Genomic DNA, 16,559 nt, shown 5'->3' on the forward strand with positions numbered 1-16,559 from the left:
TAAGAATATGGAACACAATTATAGTTTTATGTTTTGGTATTTTAAATGACTACCCTAATGCCATCCAAATTTTCTCAAATGTTTCCTATTTATTTTACTCAATAAAGAAATATTGTTAGGAATTATAGTCATGTGCCCTGATATTTTTTTGGAACTGTGCTAGTTCCACATCCACAAATACTATTCCCTTCAGTTGTTAAAAATCAATAGGAAGGAAATCTAACCTACAAGTTTTCAGTTCCAGTAGTATTTAAAAATATTTAAAAAAAATATTTTTTAAATTAAGCAAGCTCTTTTTAATAATTATTACTTTTATTAAGTGCTCTTAGTAAATCTTTATCACATTATGTAACTCTTTATTGTGTGCAATTTTCATTGTTATAAATATGTATAATTATTGGAAAAGTGTGTAATAACTTACGGAAGACACATTAGTTGGGTTTTCTTACTCGTTGCAATAATAAGATTCGGCTCTAGGCGCCGCTCTTCACCAATCAGGGAATGGGAAGCTGCAAGCAGCAGTCCCTTCCTCCCTCCCTCATCTCTACAACACAAAGCGGAGTAATATGGATACTCACAGATCCTGATGCTGGAAACAAAGTGGTTCGCTCTCTAATATATTTTGGCTGCAATCATTCCGGAACCTCGTAGATACATAAGCCGATTCAGAACAAAACAGCTCAGGAAATCAGAGAATATATGCTCAGTTTACTGCCATGGGGAATCCGCTACTACGCCTGGACCGCAGCGGGCTGGTCCTCCTGTACATTTTTCTGAGGACTCTACAGGAGTCTGAGGCAGGGCATATCCGATATTCGGTGCCTGAAGAGACAGACAAAGGCTTCTTCGTGGGCAATATTTCCAATGACCTAGGGTTGGAGCCCTGGGAGCTGGCGGAACGCCGCATCCGCATCATCTCCAGAGATAGGATGCAGCTTTTCGCTCTGAATCCGCGAAGTGGCAGCTTGATCACTGCAGGTAGGTTAGACCGGGAGGAGCTCTGTGAGACAGTGTCTTCCTGTTTTTTAAATATAGAGATACTTGTGGAAGATACCCTGAAAATTTATGGAGTAGAGGTGGAAATAATGGATATTAATGATAATGCCCCCAGCTTTCAGGAGGCGGAAATAGAGATAAAAGTCAGTGAGCACGCAAGTCCCGGATCCAGATTTCCCCTTCCTAGCGCTAGGGATCCAGATGTGGGAATGAACTCCCTTCAGCGCTACCAGCTCAATCCTAATAGTTACTTTTCCTTACAAATGCGAGGTGGAACAGATGGGGCCAAGAATCCAGAACTAGTGCTGGAGGGGAGTCTGGACAGAGAGAGAGAGGCTGCTCACCACCTCCTCCTCACAGCCTTTGATGGAGGAGATCCCATCCACCAGGGTGCTGTTGCCATTCATGTGGTGGTCCTCGACGTAAATGACCATGTACCAAAGTTTACACAGTCTGTATATCGAGTGAGTATTCCTGAGGATCTCAGCTCTGGAACTCGGGTTCTCATGGTAAATGCAACTGATCCAGATGAGGGAATCAATGGGGAAGTGGTGTATTCATTCAGGAATATGGAAAGCAAAACTTCTGAAATATTCCAACTGGATTCTCAAACTGGAGAAGTCTTAATACGAGGTTCTCTGGATTTTGAGAAATATAGATTCTATGAGATGGAAATTCAAGGTCAAGATGGTGGAGGTCTTTCCACCACTGCTAAGGTGTTCATCACAGTTGTGGATGTGAATGATAATGCTCCAGAAATAACTATCACATCTTCTACTAACTCAGTGCTGGAGAACTCTCCTCCAGGTACAGTTATTGCTCTTCTAAATGTACAAGATCAAGACTCTGGAGAAAATGGTCAAGTCTCATGTTTCATTCCTAACAGTCTGCCTTTTAAATTAGAAAAGACTTATGGAAATTATTACAAATTGATAACAAACAGAATGCTGGACAGGGAGCAGGTCCACAGCTATAATATAACCTTGGTAGCCAAAGATCAGGGATTTCCACCCTTGTCTACAGAAACTCACATTTCAATAAAGGTAGCAGACGACAATGATAATCCGCCCACTTTTGTTGACTCATCTTACTCTGTCTACATTCCTGAAAACAACCCCAGAGGAGCCTCCTTCTTCTCAGTGATGGCACTTGACCTGGACAGCAGAGAGAACTCCCAAGTCACTTATTCCTTGGTGGAAGATGCCCTCCAGGGAGCACCTTTATCCTCCTACATCTCCATTAACTCAGATACTGGCACCCTGTATGCCCTGCACTCCTTTGACTATGAACAGTTTCGTGACCTGCAACTGTGGGTGACAGCAAAGGATAGTGGAAACCCATCACTCAGCAGCAATGTGTCTGTCAGCATATTCGTGCTGGACCAGAATGACAATGCACCAGAGATCCTGTACCCTACCCTCCCCATCGATGGCTCCACTGGTGTGGAGCTGGCTCCCCGATATGCAGAGCCTGGCTACCTGGTCACTAAAGTTGTGGCAGTGGACAAAGACTCTGGCCAGAACGCCTGGCTGTCCTACCACCTGCTCAAGGCCAGCGAGCCTGGGCTCTTCCAGGTGGGGCTGCACACGGGAGAGGTGCGCACAGCGCGGGCCCTGCTAGACAGAGACGCCCTCAAGCAGAGCCTGGTGGTGGCGGTGCAGGACCACGGCCAGCCCCCTCTCTCGGCCACCGTCACGCTCACTGTGGCCATTGCTGACAGCATCCCAGATGTCCTGGCTGACTTGGGCAGCCTGGAAGCCCCACGTGACTCCCAAGCTTCAGACCTCACGCTGTACCTGGTGGTGGCAGTGGCCGCAGTCTCCTGCGTCTTCCTCGCCTTTGTCATCGTGCTGCTGGCGCTCAGGCTGAGGCGCTGGCACGCGTCGCGTCTGCTCCAGGCTGCAGGAGGAGGGCTGCTGGGCGCGCCGGCCTCGGCCTCGCAGTTTGTGGGCGTGGACGGGGTGCGGGCGTTCCTGCAGACCTATTCTCACGAGGTGTCCCTGACCACGGGCTCGCGGGAGAGTCACGTGATCTTCCCGCAGCCCAACTATGCGGACACGCTCCTCAGCCAGGAGAGCTGTGGGAAAAGCGAGCCACTCTTGATTACTGAAAATTCAGCGGCTGATTTAGGCAATCCGGACTCTACGAATAATCAGGTGAGATTATCTGCCTCCCAGTTGTTAGTATCGCTGCACAAGTCTTTTAGGTGGCTTTTTCAAAACAAAACAAAACAAAACAAAACCAACCTGTTTTTAGTGGGAGGATGTATTCGGTTTATACATATTTAGAGCAATACATGTGCGTTCCTGTACTTTATCTTTCAACAAATTAACATCACTTTTCAGAAAAGTTTTTCTCTTCGTCTGGCATATTCTCTTTTGATTCTAAAGGTCTGATTCAGCTATCATGGCTTGCTATATAATAAGTTAAATTTTAGTAATATTTTTCTATCATCAGTCTCTGTGGCTATCAATGTAAACTGGTGAGGATTCAAATTAATGATTCACAGTTTTTATTTATTTCCCTATTACAACTTCACATTGCCTTCACTAATTTATAATTATATCCTACCATTATTTACTTTATTTCTAATGTCCAAATTTGACCTTGTTGATTCAGTGGCATATACTCTGTAGTTCTTTTCCTTATCTATACACACATATATACACACTTGCAGGTGTTTACACATGTAAGCTTTTCTTTGAGCCTGAAACAATTATATTTTGATCTCTGATGGGTGATGATATGTTTAAATTATGTTGATTATTTCAACTTTGTCTCTTTTATTTATACTACCAAAACATAAAAATCGACTGCTTTTTTACTACTAGATTCTCTTGGGAGTGAAAATATAGAGTATACTTCTTTTTTCTAGGCATCTTTTCTGTTTCTACGATGGAGTCATTTGATTCTTCTCTTCTGAAGAAATAGTTGACTAAAACTGGTATTATTTCCTTTTATTCTTGTACTTGTGTGTAAGATTTTTTTTACGTGGTAAGTTCACTTGAGGAAATAATTTTGATCCTATGCTTCTCAAAAAGTCATTTACAAATTGACTAAACATGTTTATACTTTCAGATTTACTGATGTGATCCACTTTGTGAATATGAGAGATGGGGTAGTTATTTGGACCTTGTGAGACTGATTTAGCTGTATTTTTTGTTTTGTTTTGTTTTCAATATGCCTATGAGTCATGGATTCCTTTTTTATTTCCTTTGAAAATTCATTTTGTATTATATTTAAGTATGCTCGATCCTTCCTTATATCAGAACCAACTTGTAATTGAAGCTCTGGTAGTTACCTAATGACCTATGTGTTATCTGAAACAATGTCTAGGAAAGTCAAGTGAGAAAAGGAGACTTACTGAGGATATTTGATCACAGGAATCATCTCCATAATCAATTCAGCTTAGTTTGAATTGATCATGCCACTTTGAGATGTTTGGCCCAGATTATTTACATATTCAGGTTCCCTTTCAAGTTTTCCTTTCTCATTCAGGAATTGACCTTAATATATTTAACTATAATTGAGTGTCTAATGTTTGGGCAAAAAAGAATTTCAACTGTAGGAAAGGGGAATCCTGCAAATTTAGATGCCTAAATTTGTCTCGATGTCAAGAAAAATGTCAGAATGCTTTGAGGATGTAGGAATAAATTTTATGCCTATGGATGTGGAAACAGAAAAAAAGATTTAAGGCATTTTTACTTGAATTGAAATTAGATGAGTAAAAAGGATATGATTTGCTGGGAGAGGGAGGTTGTTACATGTATTTTTTAAACATTGAACAGTTAGGAGCTGGCAACCAAAATCTTGGAGAACAAACAGGACAGGTTATCTTTGAAACATGAGATTAAGACAGTTATTTTGACTCAGAGTTAGTGATAACGATCTGTTAGGGTACAACATGTGATCCAGTTAGAGGATAAAAATAAAACACTCTCACATTTTTGCATGTCATTAAATTCCTATGGTAACCTACAAGGGAATGCTTTTGTATTTTATGGTGAAAGTGTACAATTGATAATCCTTTTCAAAGATGTCTTTTATAAGTGGCAAGGAAGATTATATGTCATTGGCCATCCTTATCCTGAGTATGCCTTTGAACTCTCCTCCAGTTACCTCCGGAAAAAGGAGGAGGAAAGTTATCTGCACATAATATTGAAGATAATACTAGGTGGTATTTCATGGCTGTAAAAATTTACCTATGTCACTTGGAGGCTATTTTATCACAGGTCTTTGTTTTAAGTTGGGAGAGAAGACTTTGCTTTGTTACTCCAGTATGTGCACTGCCTCCTGGGTTAATGGCTCTTCTATAGAATCATATTTTAAAGGAAACTTCTTTGATAGTAAACACTGGAAAATAGACACATCTGAAACTCATACATTGCCTCATTCCCTCTACATCAGTTCAACAATCTGTCAGATTAGTGACTGCCATTATTTGCAAGGCTTCAAACTGCAGTTTTCTTAGTAGACTCCAAGCGCCGCTGTTGGCCAATGCGCTGCAAGAGCTGGAGCCCACGAGCTACCTGATTTTCTGCACAGTCACGGAAGCAATTCTAAAAGGAGATAAAGCCCAGAATTCGGGGCTTTTTCTCTGCTTAGCAAAAATGATTCTGAAATACGAAATAGGATGCCTTGAAACTGAGAGTGTTGAGTTTTCTACGCATTAACAGGAAATATTTTAAACACAATTTGTAAAGCATCGTCTTATAACATCTGAGGCTGCGGCAGCGCACGAAAGGATGGGAACTAGGGTGAAGCAGAGGAGCCATTTCGGGCAGCGGCAAGTACTCTTTCCCTTCCTGCTGCCTTTGTTCTGTGGGGGGCTTTCTGAGCAGATCCGCTACTCTATTCCCGAAGAAATGGCCAAGGGCTCAGTGGTAGGGAACCTAGCTAAAGACCTGGGGCTGCATGTAGAAGATTTACTGAACCGAAACCTCAGAATTAGTGCAGAGAAACAATACTTTACCATAAACACGGAGAATGGCAACATATTCGTCAGTGAAAGAATAGATAGAGAGTCACTTTGTCTCCAAAATCCCCAGTGTATTGTGCCCTTAGAGATCGTGGCAGAGAATCCTCTAAATGTTTTTCACGTATTGGTGAGAGTAGAAGATATAAATGACAATACACCTTATTTTCCCCAAAATAGCATTGTTTTACAAATCAATGAATTTGCAATGCTAGGAACTCGGTTCGGTATGGAATCTGCTATAGATGCAGATGTAGGACCTAACTCTCTCCAGAGTTACCAACTCAGCCATAATGAGCATTTTTCTCTGCTGGTGAAGGATAAGACTGCAGGCAAGAATGCCCCAGAATTAATACTGGAGAAGCCCCTGGACCGAGAACACCAGAGCTCCCATCTTCTGGTCCTGACCGCAATGGACGGGGGTGACCCTGTCCAAAGTGGCACCATTCAAATCAAGATTGAAGTCACCGACGCCAATGATAACGCCCCAGTGTTCAGTCAGGATGTGTATAAAGTTAGCCTTCCAGAGAACTTACCCTCAGGCACCTCTGTACTCAAGGTGACAGCCATCGACCAAGATGAGGGCATCAATGCAGAGATCACCTACTCCTTCAAAACATTAAGAGATATTGGAAATATGTTTATACTAGACCATCAAAGTGGAGAAATTAAATCCAAAGGTCCCATAGACTTCGAAATCAGTAGAAGTTATACCATTAACATAGAAGCCAAGGATGGTGGAGGCATGGCCACTGAATGTAAAATTATAGTAGAAATTTTAGATGAGAATGACAATGCCCCGGAGGTTATTTTCACTTCAGTGTCTAGTTCCATAACCGAGGACACAGAACACGGGATGGTGATTGCTCTGTTCAAAACACATGACAAAGATTCGGGAGAAAACGGAGAGGTCACATGCCTCATAAAAGAAAAAGTTCCTTTCAAAATTGAATCTTCTGCCAATAATTACTACAAGCTTGTAACAGATGGGGCCCTGGACCGGGAGAAGACCTCTTCCTATAATGTCACTATTACAGCCACCGACAGGGGAAAGCCGCCCCTCTCTTCCAGTTCAAGCATCACTCTGCACATCACCGACGTCAACGACAACGCGCCAGTTTTCCAGCAGGCCTCCTACGTGGTCCACGTGGCCGAAAACAACCCTCCTGGAGCCTCCATCGCCCAAGTCAGCGCCTCCGACCCCGACCTGGGGCCCAACGGCCGCGTCTCCTACTCCATCGTGGCCAGCGACCTGGAGCCACGGGCGCTGGCGTCCTACGTGTCGGTGAGCGCGCAGAGCGGCGTGGTGTTCGCGCAGCGCGCCTTCGACCACGAGCAGCTGCGCGCCTTCGAGCTGACCCTGCAGGCCCGCGACCAGGGCTCGCCCGCGCTCAGCGCCAACGTGAGCCTGCGCGTGTTGGTGGGCGACCGCAACGACAACGCGCCGCGGGTGCTGTACCCGGCGCTGGGGCCCGACGGCTCGGCGCTCTTCGACACGGTGCCGCGCGCCGCGCAGCCCGGCTACCTGGTCACCAAGGTGGTGGCGGTGGACGCCGACTCGGGACACAATGCCTGGCTGTCATACCACGTGCTGCAGGCCAGCGAGCCGGGACTCTTCAGCCTGGGGCTGCGCACGGGCGAGGTGCGCACGGCGCGTGCTTTGGGCGACAGGGACGCGGCCCGCCAGCGCCTGCTGGTCGCTGTGCGGGATGGGGGACAGCCGCCCCTCTCGGCCACAGCCACGCTGCTCCTGGTTTTCGCTGACAGCTTGCAGGAGGCGCTGCCAGACGTCAGCGAGCGCCAGGCGCCCGCTGATCCCCAGGCTGAGCTGCAGTTCTACCTGGTGGTGGCTTTGGCCTTGATCTCCGTGCTCTTCCTCCTCGCGGTGATTCTGGCGGTTGCCCTGCGCCTGCGACGCTCCTCCAGCTCCACCACCTGGGGCTGCCTTCGGCCTGGTCTGTGTGTCAAGTCCGGACCTGTGGTTCCTCCCAACTGTAGCGAAGGGACTTTGCCTTATGCCTACAATCTGTGCATTGCCTCTGATTCTCAGAAAGCAAGGCTTAATTTTCGCACTATGACTAAAGAAATGGGCCCCCCACAAGATCTCTCTAATGAAGCTTCTTTGGAAATAAGTGTCACTGAGGAGAATAACAAATTAAGCACTAACTCTGATGCTTCTGTTCGCGTGAGTTTCAACAAACAGGTTTGGTTTAATTTTCAAATAATATTTTGGCAAAAAAATCTTAGATCATATCTACTATTACTTTGTTTGTTTACTCTCAATATTTTCCTTTCCTTTTTGTGTAGACCAGTAACTTCATTATTAGCCCTCAAACAAGTATTTTGAAATATTTTGACAATTTCACCTGTGATAGTCTTCATCCACCTACACACAAAATCTCCTGTTCTGTGACAAGTGGGTATTATGATGCTGTTGCCACGTAAATATTTATAACTGAAACATTAATGTTTTCTTTCTGTGGGTGTTTCTCTTTCTCAAAACATCAATATCTTGAGCATATAGTGCTTTTTCTCTATAATTACAAAGTAAGAGAAAAACGGAGAAGAAAAGTTTTATTTTTAAAGGACAGAGTAATATTTTCATAATATTACATTCATTAGGGATTCTTTGAATCCCACTGAATAGGCTGATTTTATTCCCAATATTTTCTCAAAACTATCTATAGATTTCCTTCCAGTTTTAGGGATATGTAGTGGCATGCCTGCCAAACATGTTTTATCCTCAGAATCTAAACATTTACATTTATGAAAGCAGAATAGTAAGAATTTTTTCCTATATTTTGATGAGTTTTCAAAGGTATCATCAGTTATTTTCAGTAAATGGAATTGGTTTTGTTGCTCAGAAAAAGGTAAGTTAATAATATTTTCTGGATTGCTAATTGTGAAATACTACCCTTATTTCTAGTAAGTGCAAGTTGAAATGCTTCCATTTTGTCCTAAAATTGTTTATTTGTCTTAGTTGACTTATCACTGAGCTTCTGATAATGTCTACAATTGCATTTCTTATTTTTAGGTTTCCATATTGTAAAATTTTTATTTTTATTTTTAAAATATATATATTTTTATAGATTCTATTTATTTATTTATTCATGAGAGACACAGAGAGAGAGAGAGAGGCAGAGACACAGGCAGAGGGAGGAGCAGGCTCCACGCAGGGCGTCTGATGTGGGACTTGATCTTGGGTCTCCTGGATCAGGCCCTGGGCCAAAGGCAGGCGCTAAACCACTAAGCCACCCGGGCTGCCCCCAAATTTTTATTTTTAAATACTAGATGTTGACAACCTTTTAAAATAGCTCTTCTCTTTAGATAAATTTAAAAATCTGTAAAAAAAAAAAAGATGCCCCCTATTACAGCCAAGTGAGAAAGTTTAATTTATATAATTGTATGATTTCTCATAATTGGAAACGCCTAGGAAGATGGCCCATAATTGGTGTTTTCTGGGGATGGTGATATCAAATTAGGTGCACTAAGATTGTAAGGTTAAAATTACTTTGTATGGAAACTTCAAATTCATTTAAAAGCTCATTGGAAAAAACAGAATATAGATACAGAAAATCTCAAGAAAGCAGCTCTGTATGAAAAATACTAGGGAAATACAAAGAGGTTGACTGAAATTTCTACTAAACGGAACTTACATCCCTATTTGAAGAACAGTAGGTGGAGCTATTTAAGGTACAAAACCCAAAAATCCTTCCTGGAGTTCAAGATTGTGCAGTAATTGGTTAGGACTCTGAGTGCTGCTGTTCACCAATCAGGGAGAGAAAAACAGAGATCGGGCTTTCCTCCTGCTTGCCCTGTGGGCGCCTGAAACACAAAAAAGCCCAGATAGAAACTAACCATCTCCGGGGCTGTGTAGAAATTGTTGGAATCGAAAGATGGGAAAAGCTGGTCCTGACTTTGGTGGTGTAGGGAAGAAGTGGAAGTGATATCCTCCAGAAAAGTGGCAATGATGCCTAAGCGCCTGCATCAGGACTGCAAAGGGCTTGTCCTGCTGGGAGTTCTCCTGGGGATTCTATGGGATACTGGATGCACCCAAATTCACTATTTAGTTCCTGTGGAGCTGGAGAAAGGCTCTAGAGTGGGCAACATCGCCAAGGACCTGGGGTTGGAGCCCCAGGAACTAGAGGAGCGCAGAGCCCAGAGCCCAGAGCCCGTATAGTCTCCAAAGGTAGGAGTCAACTTTTCTGAACCCTCTGAACCCTCGAAGCGGCAGCCTAATCTCTGCAGGCAGGATAGACCGGGAAGAGCTCTGTATGGGGGTCTTCAGTTGTCAATTAAATCTGGAGATTCTGTTGGAGGGTAAAGTAAAAATATATGGGGTAGTGGCAGAAGTGAGAGACATTAACGATAATGCCCCCTATTTCCAGGAAGATGAATTAGAAATAAAAATGAGCGAAAACGCAGTCACTGGGTTGCGGTTCCCGCTTCCCCACGCTTGGGATCTGGATTTCAGGAAGAATGCTCTCCAGAGGTACAGACTCAGTAGTAATACTCACTTCTCCTTGGATGTACAAAGTGGAGCGGATGATAACAAGTACCCCGAATTGGTGTTGGAGTGCGCCTTGGACCGGGAGCAGAAGGCTGTTCATCACCTGGTTCTCACGGCCTCCTATGGGGGCGACCCAGTGCACAGGAACAGAACGCGCATCCAGGTGATGGTAGTTGATGTGAATAACACACCAGTATTTGCTCAGCCTGAGTACCACGTGAGCGTTCCTGAGAATGTGGCCATAGGCACAAAGCTGCTTTTGGTAAGCGCCACCGACCCTGATGAAGGAGCCACTGCGGAAGTGATGTATTCCTTCCTTTATGTGGACAAAAAGGCGGCCCAAGTTCAAGTTTTCAAAGTAGATGCTAATTTAGGGACAGTTTGAACAATAGGGGAGCTGAACTACGAGGAATCTATGAGATGGAAGTGCAAGCAATGGATGACTCAGGATATTCAGCTCGAGCCATAGTCTTGATCACAGTATTGGACGTAAATCATAACATCCCTGAAGTAGTTGTCACCTCTCTCTCCAGCTCCATTCTGGAAAACACTCCCAGAGGGACATTAATTGCCCTTTTAAATGTAAATGATCAAGACTCTGGAGAAAACCGACAAGTGACTTGCTTCATTGGGGGAATCTGGAATTTAAATTAGAAAAGTCTTATGGAAATTACCATAGTTTAGTGACAGATGCACTCCTAGACTGGGAACAGGTTCCTAGCTACATCACAGTGACTGCCAGTGACATAGGAAGTCCTTCCCTGTCCACGGAAACTCACATCTCACTGAAAATAGCAGATACCAACGACAACCGCCCATCTTCTCTGACCCCTTCTACTCCGCTTTTATCGTGGAGAATAACTCTAATGTCCCAACAGCCTCCATAATGTCTGTGACCGCCTATGACCCTGACTATGGAGAGAACGCCCAGGTCACTTACTCTTTGGTGGAAGACACTCTCCCAGGACCGCCCCTATCCTCCTACATCTCCATCAACTCCAACACTGGCGTTCTGTACGCCCTGCATTCCTTCGACTATGAACAGTTGCAAGACTTGCAGCTACAAGTGATGGCCTACAACAGCAGTGACCGCTCAGCAGCAACGTGCCTCTGAGTCTGTCTGTGCTGGACCAGAACAGACAAAACGACGTGCCAGAAATCTTGTACCCCATCCTCCCCACTGACCGTTCCACAGGCATGGAGCTGGCGTCCCGCTCCACAGAGCCCGGCTACCTGGTCACCAAGGTGGTGGCAGTGGACAAAGACTCTGGCCAGAACGCCTGGCTGTCCTACCACCTGCTCAAGGCCAGCGAGCCTGGGCTCTTCCAGGTGGGGCTGCACACGGGAGAGGTGCGCACAGCGCGGGCCCTGCTGGACAGAGACGCGCTCAAGCAGAGCCTGGTGGTGGCGGTGCAGGACCACGGCCAGCCCCCTCTCTCGGCCACCGTCACGCTCACTGTGGCCATTGCTGACAGCATCCCAGATGTCCTGGCTGACTTGGGCAGCCTGGAAGCCCCACGTGACTCCCAAGCTTCAGACCTCACGCTGTACCTGGTGGTGGCCGTGGCCGCAGTCTCCTGCGTCTTCCTCGCCTTTGTCATCGTGCTGCTGGCGCTCAGGCTGAGGCGCTGGCACGCGTCGCGTCTGCTCCAGGCTGCAGGAGGAGGGCTGCTGGGCGCGCCGGCCTCGGCCTCGCAGTTTGTGGGCGTGGACGGGGTGCGGGCGTTCCTGCAGACCTATTCTCACGAGGTGTCCCTGACCACGGGCTCGCGGGAGAGTCACGTGATCTTCCCGCAGCCCAACTATGCGGACACGCTCCTCAGCCAGGAGAGCTGTGGGAAAAGTGAGCCTCTTTTGCTCTCGGGTGGTTCAGCGTTTTTTAAAGATAATCATGCATTAATTCAGGTAAGGACATATCAAATATTCTTCCCAGGGTTTTGGACAAAGTATCTAAAAAATCTCAGTGTGGGGGCAGCCCCGGTGGCGCAGCGGTTTAGCGCCGCCTGCAGACCAGGGTGTGATCCTGGAGACGGGGTATGGAGTCCCACATCAGGCTCCCTGCATGGTGCCTGCTTCTCCCTCTGCCTGTGTCTCTGCCTCTCTCTCTCTAGCTGTGTCTCTATGAATAAACAAATAAAATCTTAAAAAAAAATCTCAGTGTGGGTAGTGTATATTCAGAACTTAGAGGGCAGACACTAGAAAACTTATCTATGCGTGGTAGACACCCAGGACAACTTGGAGGCCTTCCCTCGGGGCTTACTTCACGCCTTCTCTCACGCCTTATTTATAACAATGTTTATATATTATATATAAAAATATATAACCACTTTGGTACCTTTTAAATATATACTTTTTCTAATTAACCAGCTGTGCTTGCTTTTAATTGTTTTTTTCTTACCGTTGGCCACAAAACATTTTTATGTTGAACATCTGATGCCAGTTTATCCATTAAAACCCCAAATTCTTGGGTAGGGATTCACTCTTTTTATTTTTATTTTCTTTTAAATATTTATTTATTTATTCATGAGAGACACAGGCAGAGGGAGAAGCAGGCCCCATGCAGGGAGCCTGATGTGGGACTTGATTCCAGGACTCCAGGATCACGCCCTGGGCCCAAGGCAGGTTCTAAACCGCTGAGCCACCCAGGGATCCCCATCACTCTAATCTTTTAAAAGTATTAAGGATATTTTAAATAAACTTTTGTGAGTAGAGGGGCTTCTGACTACTACTTCTAATTTGTGAAGTTGCTAACAAATTCATAAAGTGCATTTGGTTTCTTTTTTAATGGATTATTTATTCATAAGAGACACAGAGAGGCAGAGAGAGAAGCAGTCTTCCTGCGGGGAGCCTGATGAGGACTCGATCCCGGGACCTAATGAAGATCATAATCTGAGCCCAAGGCAGATGCTCAATTACTGAGCCACCAGGCGCCCCACATTTAGTTTCTTTTATTTTATTTTATTTTATTTTATTTATTTATTTATTTTTTTAGTTTCTTTTAAAGTGAAGTAATTCTGGTCATTAGGGATGCATATGTTTATACTTTCTCAGGTGTTAAGTCATTTCATGGTTTCACACAATTCTTGAACTTCCAAATATACCCGGTTTATTTCCTACATACTTAAAACTTTGTCATTGAAATATGCAAACAGGGATGCCCAACCGGCTAAGTCAGTAAAGCATGTGACTCGTGATATGGGGTTATGAGTTCAAGTACCATATTGGGTGTAGAGATTGCCTAAAAGTAAAATCTTAAAAAAAGAAAAAAGAAATACACAAATAGGTAAGTGTTGTAATGAAGAAAACTGAAGAGATTATTTTTCATCCCCATTGTAGATTTTGGGAATGCAATGTTTGTATGTATTTCCAGGAGAGATTTCTTTACTCACACTGATGATCTTAATGATGGCTTTGTGAAACACTCAGTTAACAAATTGTGTTTTGAATGCATTTTTGGTAATGTAGTGCATTTGCAGTAGTCTCTCTTCTTATGTAAGTTTCTGTAACTTTCACACATGGAAAAAATTATGGAAAGTGCCCAGATTCTAAGTGTTTCTTGAGAACCTTATGCTTACTACAATGTTGAACCTAAATTGAATGCAAATGTATATTGGGAAAGAGTTGCTGGAACCTGTGAGAAGTTTGGATCTTTGGGTGAATTCTGTAAAGGAGTAGGAATCATAGCATCATTATTATTTTCTCTTCCTTTGTTACTTGCCTCTTTTCAAAAATACAACAGTCAGTTAATATATAGAATTATAAAAGAGATTATACATCATTTGAGAAAGGTAATTAAGCATCTCTAAAATGAGACAGTTACTGCTAATGAGATTGACTTGTCACTTTATGCTTCATGACAACTAGTTCAAGAAAGGAAAGATAGTATGGTTCTATTTGTCTGATTTTTTAAAAGGAAGTTTTTGAGCCTGCCTGAAAATGCAAATTTTTTATTGATATTAAGTTCCAAATGGAACTTAATAAGTAGTTTTGTAAATGATAACAATGGGGGGGCACCTGAGTGGGTCAGTCGGTTAAGTGTTTGCCTTTGGCTAGCATCATGATCCCAGGGTCCTGGGATAGAGCCCCATGTCATACTACCTGCTCAGCGAGGAGTCTGCTTTTCCCTTTCCCTCTGCCCCCCCTCAAATTAATGGATAAAATCTAAAAATAAATGATATCAATGAGATTAGAGGGCAGTATGACCTCTTGTTTTGTAAAGGCTGTCAAATTGTTTATCACAAGGCCAGTTCTCACATGGTGGGCAGTTCAAAATGAAAGACATAACACACAATAGAAATATTCGGCTAACACATAAAAAATGCTCCACAGCACTTGGCATCAGGGAAATATAAATTAAATATAAATTAAAACCACAATGAGATACCACCTTATACTGGTCAGAATGGCTAAAATTAACAAGACAGGAAATAACAAATGTTGGTGAGGATGCAGAGAAAGGAGAACCCTTTTACACTGTTGGTGAGAATGCAAGCTGATACAGCCACTCTGGAAAAATGATATAGAGGTTCCTCAAGAAGTTAAAAATAGAAGTACCCTACCACCCAGCAATTGCACTACTAAGTATTTACCCCAAACATATAAATGTAGTGGTTCAAAGGGGCACCTGCACCCCAGTGTTCATAACAGCAATATCCTCAATAGCCAAACTGTGGAAAGAACCATTGACAGATAAATGGATAAAGAAGAATATATGTATATAATATATATAAATATATATAAATATATACTGTGTGTATATGTACATATACACACACACTCAATGGAAAAATGAAATATTAGCCATCAGAAAGGGTGAATAGTTACCATTTACATCGATGTGGATGGATGGAACTGGAGGGTATTATGCTGAACAAAATAAGTCAATCAGAGAAAGACACTTTTCCTATGGTTTCACTCATGTGGAATATACAAAACCGTGCAGAGGATCATAGGGGAAGAGAGGAAAAACTGAATGGGAAATCATCAGAGAGGAAGAGAAACCATGAGAGACTCTTAACTCTAGGAAACAAACAGGTTGCTGGAAGAGAAGAGGTGGGTGGGAGCATAGGGTCATCGGGTGGTTGGGTGATGGGATGATGGGCATGAAGGGGGGTATGTATTGTGATGAGCACTGGGTGTTATACACAGCTGATGAATTGTTGAACACTACATCGGAAACTATGTACTATATGTTGGCTAATTGAATTTAAATAAAAAAAAGAAGTTATTTAGGAAACCTGCTATGGTCCAGTCCTGCTGACTGCTGTTTACTTAACCTGATTAGAGACAAATCATTAAAAGTTAGAAAAAAAATTAGGGCAATGAACAATTATGACTCTTAAGCCGAATCTCAAGTATCAGTGATCTCAACTAATGCTTCTAGTTGAGCTAAATAGGCTTCATTAATTAGTTGAATGAGTGAATGAACAAATATATGTGCTCTGGGGATTACCTTCTAGCTGTATTCTAAGATGCAGTTTGATAGAAAAGTAGGAGCTTTGCAATGTGGTAAAATTACTAACTTTGTGACCTTTGACAAGTTATTTAATGTCAGCTTCAGCAAAATTGGAACAATAATATATAATTTGAAAGATTGTGGTGAGGACTAGTGATAACATATAAACCACATGGTTCATAATAGGTGCCACTTTTTTTTTACATCATTGATATAAAAAGAAGTCAAGCGTTTTAGTGTCAGCACATTTAACATTCTGTTGGGAAAAAGTGATAATGATTTGTGTGATTCTCTGGGTGGTCTAATGGGCTGTCCTGTGAGTGGAAGTAAAACTATTCTAAAGCTTTTATGAAGGCTAATCTAAAAAGCTTTGGGGCACCTGGGTGGCTAAATTAGTTAAGCGTATGTCTTCGGCCCAGGTCATGGTCCTGGGATAGAGCCTCTCATCAGGCTCTCTGCTCAGTGGGGAGTCTGCTTCTCCCTCACCCCTCTCCTCTGCTTGTGATCTTTCCATTTCTTATGCTGTCTCTCTCAAATAAATAAAATCTTAAAATAATAAAAATTAGATTATAATTGACATACAATATTATATTAGTTTCAGGTACATGACAGTGATTCCGTAT

General features: G+C 43.3%; 3 protein-coding genes across 48 annotated transcripts in view; 2 read left to right on the forward strand and 1 right to left on the reverse strand.

Moving 5' to 3' along the window:
• LOC118354098 (uncharacterized) overlaps nt 1-7,918 on the reverse strand; it is a 108,332-nt gene extending 100,414 nt beyond the window's left edge. For 10 of the 12 annotated variants that reach the window (XR_007404105.1, XR_007404102.1, XR_007404111.1 and 7 more), the window contains exon 1: nt 6,508-7,918. Coding sequence is in view for 1 of the 12 variants with exons in the window: in XM_035713886.2 (XP_035569779.1) it covers nt 6,508-6,559 (52 nt within the window). In the remaining 11 variants the exon portion in view is untranslated. Of the gene's footprint in view, nt 1-3,090; nt 3,207-6,507 lie in introns of those variants that run through there. The other 2 variants (XM_035713886.2, XR_007404110.1) reach the window with 2 other exon arrangements.
• LOC112658945 (protocadherin gamma-C5) overlaps nt 1-16,559 on the forward strand; it is a 202,790-nt gene that overhangs the window by 122,871 nt on the left and 63,360 nt on the right. For 3 of the 35 annotated variants that reach the window (XR_007404066.1, XM_049097531.1, XM_049097469.1), the window contains one exon: nt 11,811-12,386. The exons of 25 other annotated variants lie outside the window; for them this stretch is intronic. Coding sequence is in view for 7 of the 10 variants with exons in the window: in XM_049097531.1 (XP_048953488.1) it covers nt 11,811-12,386 (576 nt within the window). In the remaining 3 variants the exon portion in view is untranslated. Of the gene's footprint in view, nt 1-112; nt 3,153-3,871; nt 3,941-7,906; nt 8,175-8,760; nt 8,842-11,777; nt 12,387-16,559 lie in introns of those variants that run through there. 7 more of the 35 variants (XR_007404069.1, XR_007404068.1, XM_049097484.1 and 4 more) reach the window with 7 other exon arrangements.
• Nucleotides 8,848-11,371, forward strand: LOC112658957 (protocadherin gamma-A12-like). The gene has a single exon (XM_025445350.3). It carries the CDS (start codon nt 10,246-10,248, stop codon nt 10,864-10,866), a length of 621 nt encoding a protein of 206 aa, XP_025301135.1. The 5' UTR covers nt 8,848-10,245; the 3' UTR covers nt 10,867-11,371.

The sequence above is a fragment of the Canis lupus genome, chromosome 2, assembly GCF_003254725.2.
Source record: "Canis lupus dingo isolate Sandy chromosome 2, ASM325472v2, whole genome shotgun sequence".
In the NCBI taxonomy this organism is placed as follows: Eukaryota; Metazoa; Chordata; class Mammalia; order Carnivora; family Canidae; genus Canis; species Canis lupus.